A 14,282-nucleotide genomic window follows, 5' to 3' on the forward strand; every position below is an offset into this window, starting at 1 on the left:
TTTAAAAATAATTTAAGCAATCCTAAAAACAAAAGACTCAAATTCTTATTCTTGTGGAATAATACGAGTATTATGCTTAGTCTTTCGTCTGGACCCGGTTATTTAAAAGATAAAGAAATATTGAAAAAAAAATGACAGCTGAGACCAATCTTCAAAATTAAACCCACTTAAAATGCTTGGGCTTAGAGTGTTGTCTTTACCCCTCACCGACGTATATTATAACTTTTGAAACGACCGGGTCTGAAAAAAAGACTTTGGACTTGCATTATAATTTTTGAATTAACCGGGTCTGGAAAAAAGACTTTGGACGTATATTATAATTTTGAAACAACCGGATCCGGTAAAAATACTTTGGACGTATATTATAATTTTGAAAAACCGGGTCTGGAAAAAGACTTGGACTTGTACTGTAATATTTCATTAACCGGGTCTGGAAAAAAGACTTTGAACTTTTGTGCTATATGAACGCATTACTATAGGATATTAGTTTAGAACGAATTCGCCAAAAATCACTTCAAATTTATTACATTTGTAGGTAAAGTCATTAACATTTGTGGGTAAAGTGCATTATTACATTTGTGGGTAAAGTGTTATTACATTTGTGGGCGTTATTACATTTGTGGGTAAAGTGTTATTACATTTGTGGGCGTTATTACATTTGTGGGTAAAGTGTTATTACATTTGTGGGCGTTATTACATTTGTGGGTAAAGTGTTATTACATTTGTGGGCGATCAAAAATTATTACATTTGTGAGTAAAGTGTTATTACATTTGTGGGCATTATTACATTTGTGGGTAAAGTGTTATTACATTTGTGGGCGTTATTACATTTGTGGGCGATTATTACATTTGTGGGTGTAACAGGGGGCAGGGGGGCACTTGCCCCCCCCCCCCCAAATAAAATTTTTTGGGGGAAAACGAGATCTTGCCCCCCCCCCCCAACGTGCCCCCCTGAAAGATGAAAAATACATTATCATAGTAAGCCTCGCGTCTTTTGACGAACAGTTCCTCTGTGAAACATAGCTTTGATAAGCCCCTTTTCCATCTTATTACAGTGTGTTAACGTTTAACCTTTTAATGAATACATTTCAGACTAAAACCGAATGGCAAATTGATAGTGGTCCACCAATGATTAGGTTTATAATTCTATGATGCTGGCTGTGTCGTCTAACAAACGCGCGGTCGCCCAGAAACGCTCAGACCGGATCCGATATAACTAACGCGCGTGAACACTAGTTACTCGAGCAAGATATGGAATCTATGTCATAGCTGTCAAGCCCAGAAACCATAACATCTCGAGAAACTTGTTTCAATTATTTCATTTTCAACTAAATATAAATTGAGTTAATACAGTGATAACAAGAGAGCGGTGTTGGCTCAGTCGGTAACGCGTCTGCCCGTCGAAGTCGAACCAAAGATCGTAGGTTCGAGTCCACCCTGGGCGGATGACTGAAGTCAGTGCGTTGTGTGTAAACGTCTCTCCCATATTTCATAGATGCAGGCTATGTAACAATGGAAAACACTCCGTCCCTCGGATAGGACGTTAAATGGAGGCCCCGTGTAGAGGAGAGTCACCACCTTTGCACGTTAAGAACCCACTGCACTATTCGTATAAGAGTAGGGGGAAACCCCGGTGTCGAGGTCCACCTGCATCCCCCCCCCCCCCCAATCAGTTATATCGGGAGGAGAGACCTGTGGGTCATAGTGATTCAATTCAACTCAATATAGACATGTTATCAGAAAATTACACTCAGAATAATCATGTGTAGAGGATTATAATTTGTAAAAATGGTGAATACCACTCGAAAACAACTTAGAGATAATGTTTAGACATGAATAAAATAAAATCATCTGTGAAAGTGTCTTCTTGACAGGACTCATATTATCCGAGATATGAATAAAAATGTAAAGAATATAAAAGAAAAAAAATAAGCGTTACAGTAGTGCTCTACTATAAAAAAAAAAACTTAAGATATTTTCACAGCCCCGTATTTTCCTCTATTCCTTTTCATTGGCATGATTGGAAGGCGTTTTGTCTGATACTATTTCAGCTCATATATAGCACTTTTGTATTTTAGATTCCAAAACTTCTTCCCATTACCTGTTACTAATCAGATCGAGATGGCAGCTATGTTCTCTGGTTCATCCCAGCTTTTGTTATTCATGGACGTTTGCAATAATGAAAAAAAAAACAACCCGGGATTGGGTGGGGCTGCAAGACCTAAATCTTCGAAGAAACGTAAGAGCGAGGGGATTTGTGATGGGGGAGCTTTTGCATTTTCTAGAATGAAATTGAAGGATTTCGTGCACACTCTTGGTGTATTTTGTGGATTTTGCCCTCTCGATCGGCGGCCCCCGGCTGCGTACGGTCATGTTTGTCATCTTAAAGTCTTTAAAAGGCCTATATTACACTGGTTTGAAACAATTTCGTTTGCATTAAGGCTCGTAATTTGCTGGAACTGCGACCCTGGTCATGAAGAAACACCAGGCTGGGTCAGAAGGGAGGAAACAGAATGAGCAAAAAGAACTCCAAGACTGTTTAATTCTCAAGAAATTTATTTTTAAATGCACTTAGAAACGCAACTTTTATACTCCATTTTTACACAAAATCCTTACCGTGGGGGGGGGGGTCCCATAGCCTCTCCCGCTCGATCGCTTCGGTATCTCACGCTGTCAAAAATATTGTGCCCCCTTCGGGATTTTGCCCCCCAAAAACTAAAAGTGTTCCGGCGGGCCTGCTCCCAGCTCCTAAGAAAGATGCCTAACATATTATTTGGATTAACTAACGAATAAGATAACGAGTTTAGGATTGAGGATGACATGATAAGTTGCGCTCCAATTGCTCCTTTATTAATTCTAATGTGTGACGGTTGTATTATTTCTGACAAAGAGGAAATATCGTGCAGGCATGCTGTACATGTAGTCAGCATGGTCAGTCATGGGTGTCCATCATGCTGATGTAAAATAGTCTGACCAATACTCGATCTCTGGAGCCAAGAAAGAAGACACATTTTTTATTTTGTGCTGTCAATAACACGGTTTGTACTATTTTATCAAGTGTGTTTTTTCCAGAGCATTAAACTTTGAAGACTTACATGTGTACATTTTTACTGAAAAATGAATATAATTGACCAAAAGTATGCACGAAATCCTTAAATTTCACTTTACAAAATGCAAAAGGGCCCCAAATGATAAGCTCAGAACAGCACAGCACCAGAAATGTGTATTCCTTTAATACTTGGCTCTAGAGATCGAGTAATGGTCAGAATATATCACATCAGCATAATGGACATCCATGACTACCAATGAGCATGCCTGCACGATGTCGCCTGTTCGTCAGAAATGATATAACCTTTACATATTAGAATTAATTAAGGACCAACATAAATGAAAAAGGAAATAATGAAAGAAAATAAGAAAGAAAGAAAGACAGACAGAAAGAGGGATAGAAATAAAGAAAGAAATAATAAAGAGAAGATGGAAAGAAGATAAAAAAATAGGAAAAATTAGAAGATGTAAAATAAAAGGAAGAAACAAGGTAGACATTGATAAGAAAAGAGGGTGGGAAAAGAAGAATGAAATAAGAAAAAACCGGAAAAGAAAGGAACAAAAGATTAAAGTAAGAAAACCTTAATAGTAAAAAAGTGATAGTGAGAGATAAAAGGAGACAAAAGGAAAACAATATGCAAAAATGGAGGAGGAAACATAAGAAAGGAGAAGAAAAGAAAATAGAAATGAAAAAGCAGAAATTGATCTTACTTGGCTGGAGACGACAAGCTGAAAATCCTGATTTGACATCTTCTCTTTTCAAGATGAAATTAACAGGGGCGGATCCGAAGAATCTTTAAATGGGGAGGGGGTGTAACACACACCAAATAGGTACGTCATGCCGGTGGATAACTTGGGGCCTTCCCCAAGAATATTTCGTAGAAATTTAACCCCTCATCGTATTCGATTTCAGCGTTCTGAGGTCATTCACTCCATGTCAAAAATTATCGATTTTGTAAAGTAAAAGTCGTTTTGATGACCTAAAGTTGACGCTAGGGGCTTGATGACTGAAATAGAAAAAGTGATATTATGGTAAGCATTAATCAATGTAGACATGGTAGAGTAGGCGTTAATTATCAAGTCTTCTTCTGCTCTCAACCAATAAAATATTCCAATGCAATAAATCAATGCGACCGGAACGGCGTAAGGGAAATATGCGAAGCTTTGGAGCAGATTTCTTTCTTCTTTTTTATCGACAAGAAGAAAATGCTTTGCTTTGGAGGGGTTTTAGTTCTTTTTCTCAATTAGACAAAAATTCAATGCCTTGGAACTGAATTTGAGTGTAAAATTTGGGTTCCCTCCTCGGCACATACCCACTATGAGTGCCCCCCCCCCGGCCTGAGCCCCATCCCCTTGGATTCGCTCCTGGTTAACTGATGACTACAACATATTTTAAAGAACATAATAGAAATCTCATCAAAATCGTACGAAGGAATACAACGTTATGACATTTTAAATGCTGCAGTACTTCGTTGAAACATTTTTTTTAAATCTTATGCAATGAGCAATCCGATGATATTATCTTTCTTTTTTTGTGTATTTTTTTAATATATGAAATCTTTTATTTTTTTAATATAAGAATGTTAAAAATTAGGTTGAATCCTGATTTAGGCTTATTTTGTAAAATAGCAAGGGTAGTAGCAGTAAGGATAGTAAGTGGATAGAGAGAGAGAGGAGTAACAAACAAAGAGAAAACAAAGTAAAGACTGAAGAGGGAAAGATAAATAGAAGGGAAGAGGTAAAACACAAAGGGATTAAATAGAAAAGGAGAAAATGAGTGGGAAAAAGCAAGAAATAGAAACTAAACAGAGAGAGAGAGAGATGATATAAAAGAAGGAAAACAAAGTAAAGCATGTAAATCAAACTATATTAGTAAGAAGAAATGCCATTGGATATGTTGGATTGGAGAAAGACGAGATAGCAATTGAGGCGTTCCTCCTTCTTCTCCCTAGCGCGCCTGATTAGGGCATTCTCGCTATCATTTCACAGAAAATCTTTTGACCATAGCTCTTCATAACAAAACAGTCTTTGGCGAAAATCGGTGAATCAAATCAGCAGTGTCGTCCTGAACTCTAAAAAGGCAAACGACAGATTAGTTATATTTCGTCCGGTCCGATATAGGCCTACTGTCACGCTCCACTAACTTTCGACAATGACCTCTAGTCTGTTCATTGAGTTGACAGGCATTTTCAATAGATTATCAACGTTCCAGAAGGGGTTTCCTGCTTCCTTTCTCTATCAATTTGTTTCTTTTCTTGCTCCATTGTTTCCTTCTTTCTTTTTTCCGTTCTTTCTTTCTTTCTTTTTCTTATGTCTTTCCGTCTTTATTTTTTCTTTTTTCTTTCCTTATTTCCGTCATTCCTTTTTTATTTCCTTCTTTCTTCCTTTCTTTCTTTTTTTTCTTTCCTTCCTTCCTTCCTCCCTTCCTTCCTTACTTACTTTCTATCTTTCTTTTTCCCTTTCTTCCGGCTTCCTTCCTTCCTTCCTCCCTACCTTTCTTTCTTTATTCGTTCTTTCCTTCTCTCTCTCTTTTCTCAACGATTCAATACTACAATACTGGCGAACCGATTATTTTTCAAAAAACACTTTATTGATTAATTGGGTGTATAAGAATAATTTGTTATGGTCTAATCTAAGGTATCTATTTCATTAAAATCGGAAAAACAAAATTCAATAGAAACAGACATAATTATAAACGACCAAATCAAATAAAATATGAATCTAAATTGTTAGTGTTTTACAATACATATTAAGCTTTCTTTAATTAAGATATTATATTATTACTCTTTTCCAAATTTCATTTCCTCTATTTATTTTCAAAAATTCACAATATAATTTGGGGGTTCGTACACCTTAAGAAGAAATAAAATGTAAAACAAATTTCGAAAAATTATATATTCAAGAGTATCATACAAACGGGTTTGGAATGATCAAAATGATGATCGAATCTATTTTAAATTCTTGTAATAGAAAAACATAATTGATTAATTTTGTAATGAACTGATTCTACGGGTAAGCTTGTTTTGTAGAGCTGTGAGCAGGATTATTAATAAGTTATTATTCCTAGATTTATATATCATTATTCTTGATCATATTTGTGCGAGGATCAAACATTGCATTCAAGGATCATATCGACGAACGTAGTGGGTAGCAACCCTCGGCGGTGTTGCTGCCCTCTACGTTCGTTGGACCATATCTTCCTGTTCAATGGTAAGACCAATTAAAATCGTTTTCTCTTCAACCTGGATATTTAGGTTATACTCCTCGATTCTTAATGAAAGAGAATTTCTGCTAAAATAAGTTTACATGTAGACAATAAAACAAATAACGTTACAGTTTGATTTTTCCCGTGGTATTAGCAATCATATCTGTCGTGATCTTCTATCGATTTGAGTCCTCTTCAAAAGGGAAAATCCGATGCAGAAATTTTAAATTGCATTATTGAATACATATAACGTTCTGAATATTATGTCAACATCAATTCATTTTCGTTTCGTTTAATTTCGTTAATCTTTACAAAATTGAAATATATACAAAGCAATAAATATTAATAATAATAACGGTGTACCTATAAAAAAATCAGACTTGTGTGAATGGACCATATTGACACCCCTTAACTCATTACGCCTATACTATTATTGTACATCTTTCGTGCCATTGTCTGAAATACAATAAAGTTATTTTTGCGTTTCAAAATCAACTTGTTCCAAATAATTGCATTATCAAATTGAACTCTGTACTTTAAAAAGTAGTAGTGTAGTTCAGACCATTTCTGCATCAAATGCAGGTAAATTCATTTGTAAACACTAGGCCTATACACATACATGTACGTACTTCTACCAGAAAAACAAAATACATTGTAAGGATTATGATAATTATTATTTCTATTTCTGCAAAGATTAGAGTTATACATAGATAGACACTTATATACACTTTTTATATCAATTGCAAACATCTTACCGCCACCATGGTCATTACTAGTCAAATATAATATTACATGTACATGAATGGAGAATCGCTTGATTTCTCATAAAATGTCTTATAACATTATGCCTGAAATACAAGAACTAGAAATTTCCCAACATAGAATAAACATCATGAAGATGATGCTTGATAATAGCAAATCTCAAAATAAAAATTAAGGTCCATTGACGTTGCTTTTTTATGCATTTTGTGCCATTTTCTGAAATGCCGGCAATATTTTTCTTTTAGTGTTTCACATTCAAGTTGTTCAATATAATAGCATTTTGAAATTGAAGTACTTCGCAAAAAATTAAAGAGTGTTGATCGGACCATTTCCATGAAGGTAATATTTATATATTTACACGTTATAATCATGTCTAGATAGAATCATAGTATAAAATCACGATATATTCCAATTCCAGCATAAAAATACGCGCGCAAAAAAGTTTAGCATAATATACACTCTTTTGATATCAATGATAAAGACCTCACAACCCCGTATATAGCGTTACTAGTCAAATATTATATACAGCCGTGTATATGAATAGAAAGTCATTTGGTTTGTCAGGAACAACATTATGCCTGATATGCAAGTACTAGAATTTCCCCACACAGGATAATCATGATAAAGATAATGCTTGTTAGATGCAAAATTTATGTACGTAGAAGCATCGAAATGCTTTTTATGGGTGAGAAACGAGAAATAAATGACTCAACAACTGTTTCTTGTAGTTCTATATAATAGCGGCTTACTTTAACAGAAAATGGCAACTCAGTGAGAATCCTCTTTAAAGGGAAAATCCGATGCAGATATTTCAAATTGCATTATCAAATATCTTATAATTCTAAATATTATGTCAAAATCTATTTCGTTTATTTCCGTTCCATTTCAATTCGTTGATTTTCACAATATGGATATATAAACAAAACAATAAAAATGATAATAATTGTGTACCTATAAAGAAACATCAGGCTGTGAGGATGATCGAAAATGACATCCCTTAACTCATTACGCCTATACTATTACTGTAAATTTTTGTGCCATTGTCTGAAATACAATAAATTTATTTTTTATTTCATAATCGAGATATTTCATATAATTGCATTATCATTGCATTGAACTATGCACTTAAAAAAGTAGTAGTGTAATTCAAACCATTTCCGCATCAAATACAGTGAAAACTATTTATACACAATAAGCCTATACATGTACGTATGTCTACCAGAATACAAATACATTGTAAGGATTATGATAATTATTATTTTTGATAAAGAATATAGGTATACATAGATAAACAGTTATATACACTCTTTTATTTCAATGGTAAACATCTTACCGCCACCATGGTAAATACTAGTCAAATATGATAGACATGTTTATGAATGGAGAATCATTTGATTTCTCATAAAATATCTAATAACATTATGTCTAAAATACAAGAACTAGAAAACCCCCCACATAGGATAAACATGATGAAGATAATGCTTGATAATAGCAAAGCTGAAAAAAATGAAATCTGTTGACGTTGACCTTTTATGCATATTTCGTGCCATTTTGTGAAATGCAATATTTTTTTTAGCGTTACACATTCGAGTTATTCCAGATAATTGCATTTTCATATTGAACTGCTTCTAAAATCATCGAGGAATGTAGATCAGACCATTTCCGTATCAGATGAAGATAATATATGTATTTACACATTATAATCATGTCTAGATAGAATAATAGCATAGAATAACGATATATTCCAATTTATGCATAAGAATACAAGTATACGCGCACAAACAGTATAGCATAATATACACTCTTTTAATAACAATGGTTAAGACATCACTACCACCATGATCATTACTAGTCAAATATCATACACATTTATATGGATCGAGAATCATTTTGATTTCTCATGAAATATCTAATAACATTATGTCTGATAGTCAAGTAGGAGAATTTTCCCAAAACAGGATACACATGATAACGATGATGCTTGATACATGCAAAGATGGAAATAAAAAGATGTAAGGAGCGAAATGCTTTTTATGGGTGAGAAACGAGAAAGAAATTATCCAGCAACCGTTTCTTGTATTTCTAAATAATAGCTGCTAACTTTAGCACAAAATGGCAACTCAGTGGGTATCATCCCCCCCCCCCCTCCATTATATTTATCGGAATATATAGAGTCTATCCGGGGTGCAGAAAGCGATCTCTCCTGATCGGTACTGCTGGAGGTAATACCAATTTCTATCAGGCTTCTCAATCTTGTAATCATTAACAAGGTTTCGGATGTGTCTTAGTTCATATGTATACTCGTCAATGCTCACCAAACCTTCACCATGCTTCACCTTGGCTATCAGGATTGTATTCCATTGAGATACAGCAGCGTAAAGGAGACTACCCGGTTTCTTTAATTCATGTTGTATAGCACCCTCTTTGTCTATCAATCTGATAGTATCATCTGATTTAGTGATCAGAGAACCATGGTAACTAGTGATTTGCTGTGGTACATACCCGTTACATGGTATCTCCCTGATTGCTTGCCCACCTGCTGTTGAAAATACCAATATCTTCTTGGCTTTCCTGTAGCTCACATAGATCAGATCATCATCATCAACAGTGAGCTTAGAAAACCCACCTTCATCTCGACTTAGAGTCTTAAACATTACATTCAATTTTGTGTACTCTGGTGTGTATAATCTGATGTTGTTTGAAGTATCAATCACAACACATCGACCATCAGAGAGGAACCCTACCCCAAAAATGTTAACATCCTTCAGAACTGTCTGCTGAAGCTTACCATCAGCAGAGAAGATGGAGATGCCACCTGTATGATATCCTACTGCCATCCTACCGTCTGGTGTACTAACCATGGCATTCATGCTATTTTTAGCTGGCAAAGCAACGTTCTTTACATTAGCAATATTATAAGTAGGCAAAACGACGTTCTTTTCAACTAGGCCTACATTAACAAACTTACCAAGTCCTACTACAATGTTATGCTGTAGAGTGATTTGAGCTATACAAAAACTAACTATTATTATAATCATTACATGAACAATCTTACAAATGCCAAGTTCAGCCTTTCCAACCACATTAACAATCTTACCAAGGCCTAGCTCATTCTTTCCAATGTTTCTCTTAAATACACTTCTCCCCTTCTTGCTTGATTTTCTCGGCTGCTCGTAGTCAGGATCATCTTGATCCAACACCTCTCGTAACTCTTCACACAGAGTGTCGTGTGCAGCCAGAGTATCCATATCTAACGGTATCTTCGTTCTTTTCGTTACCATGTCAGCAATGGTCGTCAACTGATTGATGCGCTTCTGGGCCGTGGTCTTCATACTTTCCAGTTCTTTCTCCACTCCTTCAGTCGTTTCCTTGACTTCTCTCTGTAGGCTTTCTCTCTTGTTTGTCAACTGCCTGACTGCTTCATCGTATGTTTTTTTTATGTCCTTGGTACACCGTTTCTTAGCATTGTCAGCACTCTTCCATTGGTCATCTATGAAATCAATGTACTTCTGAAAGCATGATCTTTTCTTGTCCACCTTTGATTTCAGGTCTTCGATTTTCTTCATGTGTTTGTCTTCATAAACAGCTCCCTCAACAACCTGGTGTCCCTCGTCTTTATGTTTTATCCTACCGCATTCGAAACAAGTGAATCTCCTGCAGGTGGAACAGAAGTAATCCTCATCCTTTTTCGGGTGATTCCTACACTTGCGGTATCTACGGACTGAAACTCTTCCTGATGAGATCTCGCTCATGGCTATGACTTCATGGCCTTTAAAGCCTTGCCATTGAGAGTGCGCAGTAAGACAAGAGGTGCAGAGATACTTGCAACATTCTTGGCAGTAGACATCAGCATGGGGCTTGTCATTTGATTTACAATTAGTGCAAATCTGAGGATGGCCCTTCATGTCATCTATCAGACTTTTCAAAGCAAGATTTACCTGTAGTTTGCCGACATCTTGGTGTGGAACCTGCGTGACGGCTCTGCAGACAGGACATCGGATCTGGGAGTTACCGTGACACTCTAAGAGGTTTTCCAGGCAAATCTTGCAGAAAGTGTGAGAACAAGACAGGATCTTGGGATCGGTGAATGTAGAAAGACACACTGGACACTCTGCACTTTGGGAGGTGACAGTCTTTGATGCTTCATCCATGGTTGGGTTATAGAAAACTGAAAAATAATTTTTACGAAACACCATGAAAAATAATATACATGCATGGACCATAGAATCTGTCATTTGACTTACATCACTGAGTAATAAAAGGATCACCTTGGGTTTGGAATAGGAAAAGGGGGAGCAAGGGGAAATTGAGAATGATAAAATGAGCGGGAGAGGAGAAAGGGGAATGGGAAAGTAGCCTGGGACGATAGGAATAAATTCGGAAGGTAAAAGGAAAGGAAAGAAAAGAGAAGAAGAGAAATATGAATAATATTGCTTTAAAAAGAATGTATTTTTATTGGTTTATTTCCAATTAGTCTAATGCCCTTTCGTCCAATTACAAACTGGTTTACTTTCATTTGGTCTATCATCAGTTAGTCCACTATCAACACGGTCTAATTGCCATTTCTTTCATTCACCAGTTTATCTAATAACCAGTTCGTCCAATAGCCATTAGGTGCACCATTTGGTCTAACTGGACTTAGTGTTAATTGGAAAAAATGAGTAAAAGTGAAATGGATATTAGACCAACTGGTTATGAGACGAAATGGTAATAGACGAACTGGTGATTAGAAGAAGCGATAATTGGACCAAATGGTTGTTAGACGAAATGTTGATTGACAGAATGGCATCAAACCTAATTAAGGTAGACCATGTGGTGAGTAGACGAGTTGGCAGTAGACGAATCGACAATTTACCTTTTCATTTTCCCCATTACTTCCGGGTTGGAAAATAAGTCTGATCATCCCTAAACAACGATTTTTATAAAATTTAATTGTTTCCATCCTGTCTGTTCATAAATAGTGATGTTACAATTTTCTCTCTGGTAATAATTGCGTTATTATTAAACAAAAATGACATGCAGTAATATTGAAGATACAATCATTAAACAAGCCATATCAATCAGAGTGTGATTTCAAATTTGACACGTTTCTGATGTATATGGCGTTTGAATGTGTAAAATAGATACAGAATATCTTTGGAAAATACATGGATTATTCAATATTCTTACCTCAATCTGCTTATGTCCGTTAAAAACGATGTTTCTCAGTTTGATCAAAGCAATAATAATATACGGGGTCTAGTATAGTAGCAGTATTAGATATTTTGGCTACATCAATTCATAATGGTGGTGCGTACTGAATCGTGTGCAAATTTACAGTTGTTTACGAATTCGAGTTCAATATCGAACTATTTTTAGTGATTTGGAATTTTCAATAACCTTTGACATGCTTTAATCATGCTTTAATTGTGCATTCATGTACTTCAATTCAGCATAACGGTTCTTTGATGGCGTGGCTTTTTTTACCTGATTGAAAATAATCGGAATGTTAGTAATATAATATTGACTTGTTTAGAGAAAAAAAAGAACGAAAAAAAGATAGAGAAAGGAGATAAAGAAATAAAGAAAGAAATGGTAGGAAGGAAAATAGGAAATAATGAAATAAATTGTAGGACGGAAAAAGGAACATAGAAGAAAGAAAGGAAGAAAGGAAGGAAGAAAGAAAGAAAGAAAGAAAGAAAGAAAGAAAGAAAGAAAGAAAGAAAAAGAAAGAAAGAATGAATGAAAGAAAGGAAGGAAGAAAGAACAAAGAAAAAGGAAGGAATTAATAAAATGAATAGATAGATAGATAGATAAAGAAAGAAAAAGAAAGAAAGAAAGAAAGGAAGGAAGGAAGAACGAAAGAAGAAAAGAAATTAATAAAGAAAGGAAGATAGAAAGAAAGAAAAAGGAATGAAAGAAAGGAAGGAAGAAAGAATAGAAGAAAAAGGAAGGAAGGAGTAAAATGAATAGATAGATAAGGAAAGTAAGACAGATAGGAAGGAAGGAAGATAGATAGAAAGAAAGAAGAAAGAAATAAAGAAAGGAATAATAAATAGAAGATGGAAAGAAGAAAAAACAGGAACAATTAGAATATGAAAAAGGAAGAAACAAAGTCGAAATTGATAAAGAAAAGAGAGTGGGAAAAGAAGAATGAACTAAGAAAAGAACGGGAAAAGAAAGGAACAAAAGATCAAAGTAATTAGATAAACTTAATAGTAAAAAAGGAGAGTGAGAGATAAAAGGAGACAAGAGGAAAGCAATAGGCAAAACATGGAGGAGGAAATAGAAGAAAGGAGTAAAATAGAAGAAGAAAAGAAAAGAGAAATGAAAAAGCAGAAATTGATCTTACTTGGCTGGAGGTAACAAAGCTAAAAATCCTGATTTGACATTTCGTCTTTTCAAGATGAAATTAACAGGGGCGGATCCCAAGAATTTTTAACACGCACCAAATAGGTACGTCGTTCCGGGGAGATCTAGGGGACCTCTTCCAGAAAATTTTGCAAACCCATCATCGTATGCGATTTCAGCGTTCTGAGGTCATTCACTCTATGTAAAAAATTATCGATTTCATAAGTAAAAAGGCCACATGATGACCTAAAGTTGACGCTAGGGGCTTGATGACTGAAATAGAATAGTAAGATTGTGGTACGCATTAATTAATTCAGATATGGTAAAGTAGGCTTGACTTACCAAGTCTTCCTCTTTACATTCATGCATTTATTTATTTATTTTATTTATTTCGTTTTGTTTACCCAGGGTAACCCCATCAGTGGACTAGCACACAAATAACAAATGCATACATATATTAACAAGTACAAACAATGAAAAGATATTAAACAAGGAAGAAAATATGTTCAAAGGGACAAGCAACCTGCAGGACACACACACACACACACATGCTGATAACCAATGAAATATTCCAATGTAATAAATCCAATATAGTCATGTCATAATGTCACCAATTATAAAAAACCACGCTTTTAGTGATGAGTAAGTTGTGTTTGTATATCAGCTAAAACGTGTCCGGTAGCGTGGTTTTGCAATAATGTGAACCAACGGAATGCCGGTGCCATTGCGATTAGGCCTGTGGGGTCGGGCCGGCCGTTACGAGGTCGTAATCTAAACATGGGTATGATACCTCATTCTTTCTGTTTTAAAGATTTCTCTCTACTTAAAAAGGACACCCCAAAATAGGGGGCTGGGGCTGACTGGGCCCCTACTCCTTGGATTCACCCCTGATTAACTGATGACTATAACATATTTCAAATTTCTTAAAGGGGGTGAT

At 35.4% G+C, this 14,282-nt stretch overlaps 1 protein-coding gene across 1 annotated transcript; it reads right to left on the minus strand.

The window, feature by feature from the left end:
* Positions 1 to 8,414: 8,414 nt before the first annotated feature.
* On the minus strand, positions 8,415 to 11,174 carry LOC121421487 (tripartite motif-containing protein 59-like). The gene has a single exon (XM_041616212.1). The coding sequence runs from the start codon at positions 11,164 to 11,166 to the stop codon at positions 9,172 to 9,174; it is 1,995 nt and encodes a 664-aa protein (XP_041472146.1). The 5' UTR covers positions 11,167 to 11,174; the 3' UTR covers positions 8,415 to 9,171.
* Between the last annotated feature and the right edge of the window lie 3,108 nt (positions 11,175 to 14,282).

This window comes from Lytechinus variegatus, chromosome 9 (genome assembly GCF_018143015.1).
Source record: "Lytechinus variegatus isolate NC3 chromosome 9, Lvar_3.0, whole genome shotgun sequence".
Classification (NCBI taxonomy): Eukaryota; Metazoa; Echinodermata; class Echinoidea; order Temnopleuroida; family Toxopneustidae; genus Lytechinus; species Lytechinus variegatus.

What these genes read in the sequence shown, in the direction of transcription:
- LOC121421487 (XM_041616212.1), bottom strand. Translation starts at nt 11,166, where the DNA reads ATGGATGAAGCATCAAAGACTGTCACCTCCCAAAGTGCAGAGTGTCCA.